Source organism: Microcebus murinus, chromosome 5 (genome assembly GCF_040939455.1).
Source record: "Microcebus murinus isolate Inina chromosome 5, M.murinus_Inina_mat1.0, whole genome shotgun sequence".
In the NCBI taxonomy this organism is placed as follows: domain Eukaryota; kingdom Metazoa; phylum Chordata; class Mammalia; order Primates; family Cheirogaleidae; genus Microcebus; species Microcebus murinus.
The window spans coordinates 102,721,244-102,738,120 of NC_134108.1; the positions used below are offsets into that span (position 1 = coordinate 102,721,244).

A 16,877-nucleotide genomic window follows, 5' to 3' on the forward strand; every position below is an offset into this window, starting at 1 on the left:
GCTGGGACTACAGGCATGCGCCACCATGCCCGGCTAATTTTTTTTTATATATATATCAGTTGGCCAATTAATTTCTTTCTATTTATAGTAGAGACGGGGTCTCGCTCTTGCTCAGGCTGGTTTTGAACTCCTGACCTTGAGCAATCCGCCCGCCTCGGCCTCCCAAGAGCTAGGATTACAGGCGTGAGCCACAGCGCCCGGCCAAAAATTTATTTTTGAAAGGGAAATCTTTTCATTCCTTTACAAACTTTTTATCCCCTCTTCCTTTAGGAAAACTCTTAATACTAATGTGGTAATCTCAGGCAGAATGAGACGTTGGAAGTAGTTTGCATTATGCAAGTCTCATTGCACATGTGCTGAATTGAAGTTTCTTTTGCACTTAATGGAGCTGATCTATGTGCCAGTGAGTCATATACAGGATATGGCTAAAAACAGTATGGTGTATGTTTTCAATGAAGAGAGGAATTAGCAAATGAACAGATCAGGGGTTCTGTTGCACAGGATAATCTTTTTTGGCTTAAGAAAAATCCTGATGGCCGGGCATCGTGGCTCACGCCTGTAATCCTAGCACTCTGGAAGGCCGAGGCGGGCGGATTACTCGAGGTCAGGAGTTCAAAACCAGCCTGAGCAAGAGCAAGACCCCGTCTCTACTATAAATAGAAATAAATTAATTGGCCAACTAATTAAAATTAGCCAGGCATGGTGGCGTATACCTGTAGTCCCAGCTACTCAGGAGGCTGAGGCTGGAGGATCGCTTAAGCCCAGGAGTTTGAGGTTGCTGTGAGCTAGGCTGATGCCACGGCACTCACTCTAGCCTGGGCAACAAAGCAAGACTCTGTCTCAAAAAAAAGAAAAAAATCCTGCCCTGTGAGTCACACATTTCTTACATTGGTTGGAGCGTTCCTGTGTTGGGATTCATAGGAAAGTTGGGTTAGCTGATCAAGGCAAGGACAGAATTAATTCCCTGGGCTGGGGAGGAAACTGCTCCTGAGCAGGGCCTAAACTTGGGACAGACTGAGAACAGAATACTGGAGCGGCTCAAAATGCTTACAGTGCCTGTTTGAAGTCAGCACTATGAATGGTCTCTGGAACATGCATTGCCAATACCAGGTTATAGAAAGTAGGCCCTTTTGATCTGGAAGAAGTACAAACTATTAAATTCTGAGACAACCTGCTTAATCCTTAAATAGCCAACCTGGTTCTCTTTCACTTTTGGCTGCCACTTCTCTGCACACAATCAGAGCTAACATTTCTGAGAACACACACACGTGTGTGTGCATTCTCCCTGTGTATTCAGAATTTTCTTGAATTTAATATGAGCAGTCTTCTTTTGCCACCTTGTCCCCAATCTACTATCCTCCTAAAATGGGGTTAAGTTTTAGGTACAGACCACTTTCGTAAGAGTATTAAGTCAATGAATTAAAAATTCTGATCCCTTGAAGGCCAGCTAGCTAACTTAGCTTCTCCTTAATACTCATCAGACATCTTACAGATCTTGATCACCAGGAGACCTGGATGAAACAGTGTATATAGCTCAGTGTAGGATCATCACTGCTACCAAACAAAAAAGTACAAAATATATTTACTAGCTTCATCCTGCAAATATTAATGGTAGTGTGGCATAATGTAGGTAATAGTATGTGAAAATTCAAGCTGAGACTCAAAAGTATGTGTGGGAGCTGGGCATGGTGGCTTGGGCCTGTAGTCCCAGATGCTTGAGAGACTAAGGCAAAAGGATGGTTTGAACCCAGGAGTTCAAGTCCAGCTTTAGCAACATGGCAAGACCCTGTCTCTGAAAAAAATACAATATCAAAGACCATGGAGACAGGAGGCTAAAGACAAAAGACAGAAAAGAGAATTAACTAAAAAAAAAAAAAAAAGTAATAATAAAAGTGTGTGGGGGACTGTGTGAGTACACTAAATATTATTCAGTTGTATATTTTAAATGGGTGAATTATATAGCATGTAAACTATATCTCAGGCCGGGCATGGTGGCTCACACCTGTAATCCTAGCACTCTGGGAGGCCAAGGCGGGCAGATTGCTCTAGGTCAGGAGTTCAAAACCAGCCTGAGCAAGAGGGAGACCCCCGTCTCTATTATAAATAGGAAGAAATTAATTGGCTAACTAATACATATAGAAAAAATTAGCCGGCCATGGCAGTGCATGCCTGTAGTCCCAGCTATTCGTGAGGCTTTAGCAGTAGGATCGCTTGCGCCCAGGAGTTTGAGGTTGCTGTGAGCTAGGCCTACGCCACGGCACTCACTCCAGCCTGGGCAACAAAGCGAGACTCTGTCTCAAAAAAAAAAAAGAAAAAATAATAAACAACTATATCTCAGTTTGTTTTTTAAAAGTGTTAATATTTGTGGGGATTAAAATACATAATCATGTATTAAAATACTTGAAGTTCCAGGAAATAGATGAAATTGGAAAGAGACCTTAGGGAAAGCCTACATTTCAAGGAATGGCCGGGGGTGGGGGGGGGGACTCATGAAAACAGAACGTGTGAGTACAGACACAGGAAGCAAACCAGATAAGAACAGTTGCCTAAAATTCAGGAGAGAATGTGTTCAGTGTCAAATGCAGAATAAATATGTGTGGGGACTGAGAAAATGCTAATTATTTTAGCTATAAGGAAATTGTTAGTGACCTTTAAGAAAACAGTTTCCATGAAACGGAGGTGTTAAGGAGTGAGTTGTGAGGGAGATGAAGCTGTACATTACCTTTGCCAGAAATACAGTAGGCAGAAAGAGAAAGAACCTAAATATAGTGTCAGGGATAGTCTAGAGGCAGGGCAAACTTTTGTCTGTCTTTTTTTAGACAGAAGAGAATTGATAATATTTGTAGCAAGAGGAAGGATGCAAACAAAAGAGGACAGAAGATAAAGGTTTGTTTGGAGGGCATGTGGAGCAAAGCATTTGTACCAGCACCACTTGTTCTGTCTTGTCATTTCCCTACACGGCAGCAAAGATGGCCCCTTCCTATGGGCAAGCCACCAGTGTTGTGTACCCAGCCCAGTCCTCTAGATGAACTGTACTCCTTTTTCACTGAAGAAAACAGATCCTAATGCAGTGAGACATTATCATGTTGGAATAACCTTAAATCTGTCGTAACCCATGATTAGACAAACTCATTCTTGAACATCAGCCCTTGATTACTGATGACAAATGAGTGATAGCACACCTGGCAAAGACCCTGGGACACCCAGCACATCAGGTCCTGTCAACTGTGGCCAAGAGCTACTGGTTAAGTGGGCATTCCAGCTCTCAGGACAGAGAGCTAAAGAACACCTTTGGTCAGAGTTTCCAAATCCCTCTTAGGGAGTTCAGCCTCTCCAGGAGTCTGAGCTGTGTTCTGACCTATAGGTTACCTCTCATCCACACTTACATTCAGGGACAACGGTAATGAAGAAGAAAAAGGGAATGTGCAGCAGCCTGCAAGGACACTGTACCCACTCAGCAGTCACTACCCCCACACTGCCTCTTAGCAAAGGACCTCTTGTTTTTTTGAGACAGAGTCTCACTTAGTTGCCCAGGCTAGAGTGAGTGCTGTGGCGTCAGCCTAGCTCACAGCAACCTCAAACTCCTGGGCTCAAGCAATCCTCCTGCCTCAGCCTCCCAAGTAGCTGGGACTACAGGCATGTGAGACCATGCCTGGCTAATTTTTTCTATATATATCTGTTGGCCAATTAATTTCTTTCTATTTATGGTAGAGACGGGGTCTCGCTCTTGCTCAGGCTGGTTTCGAACTCCTGACCTGGAGCAATCCGCCCACCTCGGCCTCCCAGAGTGTTAGGATTACAGGCGTGAGCCACCGCGCCCAGCCAGCAAAGGACTTCTGAACAGCTTTTCTCTAACCCTATCCTTCTCAGTCCCTGCCCATTTTTTGTTTGTTTTAGCCATAAATATAAAAATTCAGGCCGGGCGCGGTGGCTCACGCCTGTAATCCTAGCTCTCTGGGAGGCCGAGGCGGGCGGATTGCTCAAGGTCAGGAGTTCAAAACCAGCCTGAGCAAGAGCGAGACCCCGTCTCTACTATAAATAGAAAGAAATTAATTGGCCAACTAATATATATACAAAAAATTAGCCGGGCATGGTGGCGAATGCCTGTAGTCCCAGCTACTTGGGAGGCTGAGGCAGGAGGATTGCTTGAGCCCAGGAGTTTGAGGTTGCTGTGAGCTAGGCTGACGCCACGGCACTCACTCTAGCCTGGGCAACAAAGCGAGACTCTGTCTCAAAAAAAAAAAAAAATTCAAAAGGTTACTGTCATTGTATTTATGGCCTTTTAAAGTCTTACATAATATTCTAGAACTGCTGTCCCCAACCCCCTACCATGCCACGCCAGGAATGGGGCCACACAGGAGGCGAGCGGTGGGCAAGTGAGCGAAGCCTGAACTGCACCCACAAAGTCCCAGCTGCACCCACAGCTGCTCCCCTTGCCTTGCATCACCGCTGAAGGCCCCGCACCATCAGATCAGCGCTCATAGGAGTGCGAGCCCCACTGCAAACTGCGCATGCGCTTGTGAGGGTGCCAGGTTGCACACTCCTCCTGAGAATCCTAATGATATGACGTGGAGCGGAGGCAGTGACCACCACTCTTCCACGTCCCATCCCGGTCAGTGGAAAAACTCTTCCACGAAACCGGTCCCTGGTGTCAAAAAGGTTGGGACTACTGTTCTAGAATGTGGTACTCTTCCCTTTTGGGTTACTAACTATATCTTTATGTGATTTCTACCTCGGTTTTTTTAAATCCTTTTCTTAACTGTATATTGATATTAAATTATATTTTCCCATACCTCTTGGAAATAAAATGTTAGCAGAAAATGAAATTGATTTTTAATGCTTATTTGTAAAAATGTATTATTCACTGTGTTCCTTCAAGCAGTTCTGCAGGTTTTGTAGTAGATATAATTCTGGGTACATTTAGTGAGTTGAAGGGTTAAAATACCCAGTGCTGTCGCATATGGCAGTGAGCAGAATCACAGATGTTGATGATACCACGTAATTAGTATTCTTTTATGTAAATGAAGGCTGTCAGCATGTTACCATAGTGTCTCCTCTCTCTGAAGCTGGAATTTATGCTACTTGGTCTCACCAAGACCAAGCAGGATTATTCCATGGCCCTTAGTTAAGAACTGAGAAGAAATCAATACAACGAGAGAAAGAGCGAGAGAAAGAGCACACATGAAGAAATGGAAATATCCCTAAAGTAGATTATTTTTTTCTATTTTATTTTTGTTGATTCCCCTTCAATTTTATTTCTGGTGATATAGTTGTGCATTTAGGATCTGCTAATAAATTTGTTGTTTGAGAATTACTGGAATAGTCCAACTAAAAGACATCATATTTTCAAGCTGAAGACTTTTTTGGCACATGATTATTATGTTCTGTCATCTCTCATATGGATATATTTTTTTTAAATAATGAGAGAAATCCAGAAGTTTTTAATCAGAACAAAGACAAAAGTTGAAAAGGTTCCATTATCATCTGTAGTAGAATAGTTTAAAATATTGATTATGGTTCTTACCTCCAGTTGATTTAGATTGTAAATATAAAACTACGGTAATTAAAAAGGCAAAAGCTAATATTTTGTCAAGTTTACTTTCCCCATATGCACATTGCTCCCGGATGTGCAGGACATTCATTTACAGCTGATCTACTTAATGATGTAGAACTGTTCGGACACATTATATTCTTTCCCAATTACACTGTAAGTTTATCAGTTTCAGATATTGGGTACCTGTCACTCTGGATGATGTACATTTTAAGTGGAAGTGTTAGAATTATTGTGACCTTTGAGAATATGAAGGGAAAGCTGTACACATCAGAAAAATATCAAATAGAATTCCTCTTTCTGCCAGCGGGTGTTAGGCCTTGTTCTGAAATAAAGTGGTCAGAGTGTGTGTGAGAGGTGAGTTAATCACATTGTCTTTCTTGAACTGAGCATACCTGAGGTTGTGTTCTCGCTTGTATTTTCTATTTTGTGTGTAGGTTAAGGTGGCTTTTTTCTTTTGTGTCACTTTTAGAAGATTTCCATATCATAATCAGATATGTTATTCCTCTAGAGAAGCTGGTCTGCTTAGCTTAAATCAGTGTGGGGAGGTGCAAAGTAGCCCTGTGTTTTCCTGAATGGATTTACTCTGCCATATGGCAGGTTAGTGAGTCGCCACGACAGATTTGTAATGGGAAAAGGGCTGTGCAGGAAAGGATGTGCGTGATCAGCAGATTTATAGATCAGAAAATGAAATCAGAAAAAGGAATTTCCAGAGTGCCCTTTCCATTTGACAGCTCTCCATGGAGAGGGTGTGGAATGGTTTTTTAGTGTTTTTCTCTTTTGGCTTTTGGTTGTTCCAGTCTATTTTCTCTAGCACAGGAGTTGATTTTGTAAGACATCAATGTTCTGGGTGTTATGTTGCTGTATTCCTATTTATAGAAATATACCCTTTTTTGTAGGATTTGTGCTGTATTTCATATGATAAGATCTTGGTAGCAATTAAATTCCTGTAGACGTACCAAGGCTGAAATGGGGATTTGCCAGCCATCAGATTTTGAGTTACAAGAGAAGGCTATTCAGATATGATTTAGTGAGTACTGAATCTTTTGAAGGAAAGAAAACAAAAAGAAAAGCTGAGTGAGCTAAAGATAGTATGTCATAGTATGTTTAAGTCTGTGCTGTTTTAATACTGTAGCCACTGGCCACATGTGACTGTTTAAATTTAAATTAAGTAAAATTATATAAAATTAAAAGTGCAGTCCCTCAGTCTCACTAGCGCATTTCAAGTACTCAGCAGTCACATGTGACTAGTTACTACAGTATTGGACAGCACAGAAAATATTTTCATCATTACAGAAAGTTCTACTGAACAGTATTGTTCTAAGTGGAAGAATTTGAGAAATAAAACTCTTTGATTTCTGTGTTCTTCATCCCCACATAATTTACTGGATAAATGCAGTGGTTTTAAGGTTTTTATGTGCAAAAGAATCACCTGTAGAACTTATTTAAATTGGAGCTCTCTCCAGACTCTGATTCCTCAGGTCTATAGTAGTAACCAGGAAATCTGTATTTATCACAAGTAGCCTTGGGAATTCTGATGCTGGTAGGTGATTGAGGGACTACATTTTGGAAAATATTAAAGTAGTGAGAAAGTTGGGAACTGCCTATCTCTTGATTTGCCCCTCTTCATTTCTTCATTACTGACTGACTTTCTTTGTCCCCAGTAATTGTTTTTTTTTTTGAGACAGTCTCACTCTGTTGCTGGGGCTAGAGTGCCATGGCGTCAGCCTAGCTCACAGCAACCTCAGACTCCTGGGCTCAAGTGATCCTTCTGCCTCAGCCTCCTGAGTAGCTGGGACTACAGGCATGCACCACCATGCCTGGCTAATTTTTTGTTTATATTTTTAGTTGTCCAGTTAATTTCTTTCTTTCTTCTTTCTTTCTTTCTTTCTTTCTTTCTTTCTTTCTTTCTTTCTTTCTTTTTTTTTTTTTTTTTTTTTTTGAGACAGAGTCTCACTTTGTTGCCTGGGCTAGAGTACCGTGGCATCAGCCTCACTCACAGCAACCTCAAACTCCTGAGCTCAAGCAATCCTTCTGCCTCAGACTCCCGAGCAGCTGGGACTACAGGCATGTGCCACCATGACCAGCTAATTTTTTCTATATATTTTAACTGTCCAATTAATTTCTTTCTATTCTTTTAGTAGACAGTGTCTCGCTCTTGCTCAAGCTGGTCTCAAACTTCTGACCCTGAGCGATCCTCCTGCCTCAGCTCCCAGAGTGCTAGGATTACAGGTGTCAACCACTGTGCCTGGCCCCTAGTAATTGGTTTTAAACATCATGTATACCCAAGTTGTAATCTCAATTGGTATTAAGTAGCAAAAGGAAAAGAAATTTCATTTATTTACCATTTAATCTTTTTAATCTATGTGTGTTTTGATTTGGCTGTGCCTTAAGAAAAGCAAACAAAATGCTTATTTCAGACCGGGCGTGGCGGCTCAGGCCAGTAATCCTAGCACTCTGGGAGGCCAAGGCAAGTGGATCGTTTGAGCTCAGGAGTTCAAGACCAGTCTGAGCAAAAGCAAGACCCCATCTCTACTAAAAATAAATAGAAATTAGCTGGACAACTAAAAAAAAATATATATATATATATTATATATATGTATATATAAATTAGCTGGGCATGGTGGCACATACCTGTAGGCCCTGCTACTCGGGAGGCTGAGGCAGGAGAATCTCTTGAGCCCAAGAGTTTGAGATTGCTGTGAGCTAGGCTGACACCACAGCACTCTAGCCGGGGCAACAGAGTGGACTCTGTCTCAAAAAAAAAAAAAAATGGTTATTTCAGTACTGTTACAGATTGTGTGTGGGGGGGTAATTATGAGAATAGTTTTGACCTCTAACAGTTGAATACCCAGAAGTCTTGGAATTATACAGGAGTAAAAGCAGAAATATGATGCATGATCTCAATAATTAGAAAAGTAATTTAGTAGAAACTAAATACTGATAGTAATTAAAGGAAAAGCACAATCTGACTTGATTGAGGATAGTCTAGGTTGCTTCCCTCTGTATGATTTGAGGATTTCTTATATAGGGATATAGCCTCTGCCATCTAGAATAAGCAAAAAAGGGAAGAATGTTTAATTTGGTCCTGCAGTATATTTATTTGTGTGTTTTGGCAATAGGAGTAGGCCAAAAAGAGCATCTGGCAAACTAACTAAAGGGACTACTACTAGTACATTAAGATTTAGAACTTTTTTGGGTTGACCCCATAATCATGGAACTGCATTTGCTCACAGAAATGAAAAGTGGAAAAGAAATGGAGGTTCACTTTATAAGAGGAATTTTAAATCCTGATATTTAAAAAAAAAAACTGTCAAGGTTCCAAACAATAAAAATTTTCCTTTTAAAATTGTCATCTAGCTTCTTTCCCTTGGAAGAATTGCCCACAAGGTTTCTCTGACGAAAATTTTGAAGCAGCATTATTAGGAAGAGGAAAAAATTCTCAGTATGTTACCATTGTTTTAAAAAGCATTTTCATATATATCATCAGGAAAATGTGTTGCTTTTCTTTCTTTTGTCTTGGTAGTTTGGTTAAATACTGTAACACCAGTAGCCGCTCCACCTCTTGTCCTAAGTCAGATTTATCCAATTCTTTATTTTAGAAGGTGAACATTTTTCCACACTTTCTACAAGATAAAAATGTTCTTTTCAAAAACACATACATAAAATGTTAACTCAAGTGGAGGCACATAGTCTACCTCTTTAGCTAGAGGTAGAGGACTGTGGAGGACTTTCTTTTTCTTTACCTTATCCATCTCTGCTTTGAAAGACATTGAAGTTGACCTAAGATCGCCTTTTTATTTGAGGTTCTTCGTCTCTCCTTGATATGTGAAGCACCATAAAGTTTCAAATTGTTTCTACCCCCTCCCACATAGTATTTTGTGATTCTCCCTTTTAAAGGAATTTAACTGTCATGTAATTCTCCATCTTTATACCAAATATGCCTTTTAAAAAACTTTCAAAGGACCCAATTTTGAATTGAAAAACGAATGAGTCTTGAGTTGAAACACTAACTGCAAGCGTTTTTAAAGGAAAATGCTTTGCTGACAGTATTTTTTTTTTTCTTTTGGGGGCTCTATTGTGCCAGGTTAAGAGAGTGGCGACTTCTGTGAGACATGGATAGATGCAAACATGTAGGGCGGTTACGGCTCGCCCAGGACCACTCCATCCTGAACCCTCAGAAGTGGTGCTGCATGGAGTGCGCCACCACCGAGTCTGTGTGGGCTTGCCTCAAGTGCTCCCACGTGGCCTGTGGCCGCTACATTGAGGACCACGCACTGAAACACTTTGAAGAGACTGGACACCCGCTAGCCATGGAGGTCCGGGATCTCTACGTGTTCTGTTACCTGTGCAAGGACTACGTGCTCAATGATAACCCGGAGGGGGACCTGAAGCTGCTCAGAAGCTCCCTCCTGGCAGTCCGGGGCCAGAAGCAGGACCAGCCCGCGAGACGCGGGCGGACGCTGCGGTCCATGGCTTCGGGCGAGGACGTGGTCCCGCAGCAGCGCGCTCCTCAGGGACAGCCGCAGATGCTCACGGCTCTGTGGTACCGGCGCCAGCGCCTGCTGGCCAAGACGCTGCGGCTGTGGTTCGAGAAGAGCTCCCGGGGCCGGGCGAAGCTGGAGCAGCGGCGGCGGGAGGAGGCGCTGGAGCGCAAGAAGGAGGAGGCGCGGCAGCGGCGGCGCGAAGTGAAGCGGCGGCTGCTGGAGGAGCTGGCCAGCGCCCCTCCGCGCAAGAGCGCGCGGCTGCTCCTGCACGCGCCCCGCGACGCGGGCCCGGCCGCCGCGCGCCCCGCCGCCCTGCCTACCTCACGCCGCGCGCCCGCCGCCGCGCTCAAGCCGCGCCGCCAGCCGGCCGTGGCCCCGGGCGTCACCGGCCTGCGCAACCTGGGCAACACCTGCTACATGAACTCTATCCTCCAGGTGCTCAGCCACCTCCAGAAGTTCCGAGAATGTTTCCTGAACCTTGACCCTTCCAAAACGGAACACCTCTTTCCCAAAGCCACCAACGGGAAGGCTCAGCTCTCTAGCAGGCCGGCCAGCAGCTCGGCCACCGACCTGTCCTCGAGGAGCGACAGGGCCGAGGCGTGCGAGCGGGAGGGCCTCTGCTGGAATGGTGGGGTCTCCATCAGCCGGAGCCTGGAGCTCATCCAGAACAAGGAGCCGAGCTCGAAGCACATTTCCCTCTGCCGCGAACTGCACACCCTCTTCCGAGTCATGTGGTCCGGGAAGTGGGCCCTGGTGTCGCCCTTTGCCATGCTTCACTCTGTGTGGAGCCTGATCCCTGCCTTCCGTGGCTATGACCAGCAGGATGCGCAGGAATTTCTCTGCGAGCTGCTGCACAAAGTGCAGCAGGAACTCGAGTCAGAGGGCACCGCGCGTCGCATTCTCATCCCCTTCTCCCAGAGAAAGCTCACCAAACAGGTCTTAAAGGTGGTGAATACCATATTTCATGGGCAGCTGCTCAGTCAGGTAGGTGTGTGCCCACCCTAACCCCAATTCTGCCCACCACAACGGAGGAAGGCTTGTATGTTAGTTCGAGCTTCCTATGAATGCTCTCCCCAGATTATTGGGCTAATTAGGATAGCTAACAGTTGCTGTGATTATGCATTTTTGAGGGTGGCCATTGTACCTTTCATTGTCCTGTACATTGTGATGGCTTTGTTGGTGAACTTGCCTACTTCTCCTTCTAGCTAGACTTTTTTTTTTTTTTTTTTTTTTGGAGACAGAGTCTCGCTTTGTTGCCCAGGGTAGAGTGAGTGCCATGGCGTCAGCCTAGCTCACAGCAACCTCAAACTCCTGGGCTCGAGCAGTCCTACTGCCAAAGCCTCATGAATAGCTGGGACTACAGGTATGCACCACCATGCCCGGCTAATTTTTTCTATATATATTAGTTAGCCAGTTAATTTCTTTCTATTTATAGTAGAGACAGGGTCTGCTCTTGCTCAGGCTGGTTTCGAACTCCTGGAGCAATCCGCCCACCTCGGCCTCCCAGAGTGCCAGATTTACAGGCGTGAGCCACCGCGCCCGGCCTCTAGCTAGATTTTTAGTTTAACTTGCCACATCACTTTAGTTTCAGTGAATGTCTTTAACTGTTAATGAAAATATGGGTAATATCATACTCTCATTGTTATAATTAAGTACCCATTGTTGGTATGCCATCCTTTGATCAGTTTTAGGAAACTGAACAAAGTTCCATAGTAGTTTGAAAGAGCTTTCTTCCTCCTTTATATATAAGGAAAGTAAGTGGCTGGGGCATGCCAAAGGCCTCTTTCCTGTTCCCCATTACCTTTCATTTTCTGGATCTTTAGCCATGTAAGGACCTAAGCAAAGATTCATAGCTAAGGCCTTGTGAAAATATGCAGAAAGAAAATTTTTATGGTTAACAAAAGTGGAGGTGGGCAACTTAAGAGATTCAGGTAAAACCTTTACACTGTGCTACTGAGGTTTTGTGTCTTGGTTTTTAGAGTTTTGAAAGAATGGTGAGTGTAAGATGAAAAGAAAGAGTTTATTTAGGCTTTTGTTTTTTAGCATGTGAAAGGGGAATATTAGCATTTCCTGCATCCCCTCTCCTCTTAGGAAGAAAGGTGCATCTCCTTAGGTTATGGGGGAGAGTAGGTTTAATCATAGTACTTTGAGGCTCTACAGATGGAAGGGATTGGTGTAGGGCTGCTTCAAGAAAGAAGGACAAAAAGAGACACAGGGCCGGGTGAGGTGGCTCACGCCTGTAATCCTAGCACTCTGGGAGGCCTTGGTGGGGGAGGGAGGGAGTGATGCTCAAGATCAGGAGTTCGAAACCAGCCTGAGCAAGAGTGAGACCGGTCTCTACTAAAAATAGAAACAAATTAATTGGCCAACTAAAAATATATAGAACAAAAAAAATTAGCCTGACATAGTGGCGCATGCCTGTAGTCCCAGCTACTTGGGAGGTTGAGGCAGAAGGATCGCTTGAACCTAAGAGTTTGAGGTTGCTATGAGCTAGGCTGACACCATGGCACTCTAGCCGGGGCAACAGAATGAAACTCTGTCTCAAAAAAAAAAAAAAAAGAGAGACAACTTGGACTCCATGGAAGGATTGAAATCAAGAGGAAGAATGCGAGGGTGAGAGAGAGAAGCAGACAGGGACTTGCAGATTCTCTATCTCACACTGGTTCCTTGAATGATTGCACGACAACTTGCAGTCTGTACTACTGCAGCATTGAATGAAAGCTTGCGTGTACTTTGGGACAGAAGAGAAAAGGGGGTAGGTATAATCTCTGTGCAGTGTGGTTTGTGAATTCCAGCTGCCATCACATGTTTAGAAATGTATATTAGAACTAATATGCTCTAATTCTTTTAAAGTTATATTTATTATTTTAATATTATAATTTTTAAGAAAAATTATACACTTAGTTTTGGTAAAGTTATGTGTTTTGTATAAAGCAAACAAAAATGTATATGGGAAGCAAGGAAGTTATATAATCTGTAAATTAATCTTTTCATTCTAGGTCACATGTGTATCATGCAATTACAAATCCAATACTATTGAGCCCTTTTGGGATCTGTCTTTAGAATTCCCTGAACGCTATCACTGCATAGAAAAGGGGTTTGTCCCTTTGAACCAGACAGAGTGCCTGCTCACTGAGATGCTGGCCAAGTTCACAGAGACAGAGGCCCTGGAAGGGAGAATCTACGCTTGTGACCAGTGTAACAGTGAGTGCTATGTGGAGGGTGCTATGTGGTGGTGGGGTGGGGGTTGGGGAGACGCAACTGCAACATTAGCTTAAGGTGCTTCTTTTTCCTTTTTAGTCAAAGGTAACACTGATGATATTGAATGGTTCTAAAGCATCTTTTAAAAAAAGATCTTTTTCTCCCATTTCTCTGAAAACAAGCACACATACTTTATGTATTGAAAAACAAAAGCCTAGGAGTTGTGCCTCCTTCGACCCATCCTGATTGGCATTAGTTATCTTTAGAGGCATTTGAAAGTGTGATTTCTGAAATGGGGACTCTGAGAATGTTATGCTTAGCTTCGTAGTGCTACAGGGCCTCTTCTTAAATTTGTGAACGTAAATTCTGACAGTTCTTATTTAATCTAAATCCAGGTGGCATAGCCTGTTTGAAGGGTGTGATATTAGAAAAGCATGCTTTTGTACTGAATTGGTAGTATTAAAGTCTGTCAGAAGTGATGCTTAAAATTGGTACAATGGGCCCAAGAAAGCAAGTCTTAAGGTGGCAACTTCATGGATATTTTCTGCATTTTTTTTTCACATACCTGAAAAATTCACATTTCAGAGAGTGTCATAAGGCTTCTGTCTATTATGGCTTTAATGTTAAAGTGGAACTCTCTCCATGTGTTTATGTGGGTATGTTATGCAGTACCCTCCCATCTTGCCATGCTAACACTTAATGCTTCCGCTAACCCAGCATGGACAGAGGAAATGCAGAGCAAATATGTGGAAGCTTGTGTTTGGGTTTTGTGGCATATAAAGATTTAGAAACTAACAATGTAAAATTAATGGATTATAGAGAGACCTAGAAATCAATTTGCAGCCATATAATAGTTTGGGCTACAAGTTTTTAAAAAATCTTATGGTAGCACTTCTTAATATATTTTGCATATCATTTTTTAAACTAGTAAATTTTGGGAAACCTGCTCTGCTCTTTGAAGAATGAGAATAAAAATCAAAAGTCATGCTTGATATCATTTTGCCATTTTAAAATAAAATTTGAAATGTTGTACTTGGTTACTATAGACCCACCTGTCCTGTTCCATTTTGAGATACAGAGGCAGGTGAGTTAATTTGTTTCATTGGAGAAGGATCTGGTTTTGTTTTGTTTTGTTTTTTCCAATAGTGATTCATAAAGCCTTTTACTTGTAAGTAACAAAAGGATATTAACAGCTTTAACTCCATCATTCTTGGATATGATAGATTAGGCAAGAAATACTTGTATTTATTTTTGCAAGAATGGATTGTTTTTCTGGTTGCCAGAAGTGCCCATTTATCAGGATTTTTCTAGGCAGGTGCAAATAATGGCAGGGAAGGAAAGCTATGGTGAGAGTATGAGATGCATTGATCTGTTGCTTGTGAAGTTTCAGAATTGTCAGTCTTTTATCTCTCTGTGTGGCCAGCTTAATCAAATGGAGACAGAACTGATCAATCTCATTTGAATCAGTAATTTCTTTTTCTTTGTGAATTTCATTTTAGGGAAACAAAGCCAGATTCTATATTGTCTTCATTTTAGCTCACATACTCCCTCTGCTGATGGTGGCAGTCACTGCCAGGGTTCTCAGGCAAAGCTGCAGTAATTTTCAAAAATCTGGTGAATAGGAATATATAATAAGGCCAGGCCCTTCTTTGAATTCTGTTCATGCTCCCATATATTGTGACTGCACACTGTAGTAAAAGCTTCCCCTATGGCACCCTCATTCTGATGCAATTTATTATGAGAAGCAACACCTCCACATCGTATTGTCACAGAAAGCTCTTTACGTCATCTGGCTGTGATTTGCTACCTTTCACAAGTGGTACAGACGGGACTGGGAATCAGATGCCAAGCTCTTCAGACACTGAGACCATAGTATCAACAGCTCAAAGACAATTAGCAGGCACTATAGTGGACCACTCATTTTATATTCCCATCCATTTACCAATATAATTAATATAACAGAACAGTCACCAGTAAATGGTTATAGAGAAGGCTTCTGATGGAAATGAAGAAAACTTTATATTTCCATTGTTTATTTGCTGAAATTTAGAAATGCATTTCCCCCACAGAAACAAAATTAGAGTCTGAGCACTGGTTCTGCTTTGGACTGGGTGAATTTAGACACCTCTCAGCTTTGTCCTGCATGTCTAGCAGTATGCTTTTTTCCAAGAAACATTTCAAAAACTAGGTATAGCATAAAAATATAGAGCCAGCAAAATTTATTTCCTAAATATTTTCTAATATGCCATAAGCAAGTCATGCTGAAAAAAAATCTGTTTAAATACTCCGTCCTTGTGATTTAAGGAGAAAAAGAAACAAAAAATACTCTGTCCTTTAGTAATCTTATCCTTTTTATCTTTTTCCTACCCTGAAATATATACATTATTCCCTATTTTACTGGTGAGGAAACTGAGGTTCAGAGTTTTGAATAACTTATCCATTAGCACCATGGTCCCCAACCCCTAAGCCATGGACCACTACTGATCCATGGCCTGTTAGGAACTGGCCGCACAGCAGGAGGTGAGTGGTGGGTAAGTGAGTGAAGCTTCATCTGTATTTACAGCTGCCCCCAATCATTAGCATCACTGCATAAGCCCCACCTCCTGTCAGATCAGCAGCAGCATTAGATTCTCATAGGAGAACGAACCCTAGTGTAAACTGTGCATTCGAGGGATCTAGGTTGTGAGACTGTAATGCCTGATGACCTGAGGCGGTGATGTTAGCGCTGGGGAGCAGCTGCAAATACAGATTATCATTAGTAGAGAGGTTTGACTGCACAATAAATGCAATGTGCTTGGATTACCCTGAAACCATCCCCCCACCCATCCATGGGAAAAAAATTGTCTTCCATGAAACCGGTCTCTGGTGCCAAAAAAGGTTGGGGAACCACTGCATTAGCACACATCTAGCTGTGAGCAGGAAATAGAATTGGGCCTATCTAGTGAAAACAAAAAGCTTTTTAAAGTTATATTATGATATATCATAATTTTAAGTTATCGGCCCATATATAAAGGCCTAGAACCCTAACATATGCTTCTACTCTCTGTGCATGCTGTTACAGTGACCGTTCATTATATCCCATTAATAAAGCCATACTCTCAGGAGTGTACCATTGTAAGTCCATACCACTTTTAGCAGTTGCTGATGGCAAAAGTTTGAAAGATGGCTTTGACTGCATGTAACAGTCAACCAAAATAACAGTGACTTAACTTGAAATATAATTTTATTTTTGTTATATAAAAGAAGTCTAAGAGACATTCCAGGGCTGGCATGGTAGCTGTGTGATCATCAGGGACCCAAGCTCCTTTTGTCTTTCTGTTTTACTATCCTAGTGCAAAGCTTCCATCCTCAAGGTTACCTCGTGGTCCAAGAGGAATTCCAGCAGTAGCAGACAGTGGGAAGGACAAAGGGATGCACCTTACAACTGAGCCAGCCCCTTTTAAGTACCCATCCCAAGAGTGCCACACAGTCATTCCTTTCATCTTAGCTAGGACTTCCATGGCCATACCATGCAGGCATGTGAAGCTGGGAAATGCAGTCTGAAAGAGGGTCACATTGCTGCCCCAAATAAAATTGAGGTTCAAATATTGAGAAACAAGGAGAATGCATATTGAGTGATAAGTCATTGTTTCTATAGT

The 16,877-nt window shown here is 42.5% G+C and overlaps 1 protein-coding gene across 2 annotated transcripts in view; it reads left to right on the forward strand.

Moving 5' to 3' along the window:
- The window catches only part of USP49 (ubiquitin specific peptidase 49), a 67,355-nt gene that overhangs the window by 44,373 nt on the left and 6,105 nt on the right, over positions 1–16,877 (forward strand). Inside the window, exons 2-3 of one of the 2 annotated variants that reach the window (XM_076003352.1) lie at positions 9,639–11,022; positions 13,038–13,242. In XM_076003352.1, the coding sequence (XP_075859467.1) occupies positions 9,667–11,022; positions 13,038–13,242 (1,561 nt within the window). In that variant the 5' untranslated portion in view covers positions 9,639–9,666. Of the gene's footprint in view, positions 1–7,476; positions 11,023–13,037; positions 13,243–16,877 lie in introns of those variants that run through there. The other variant, XM_076003353.1, reaches the window with a different exon arrangement.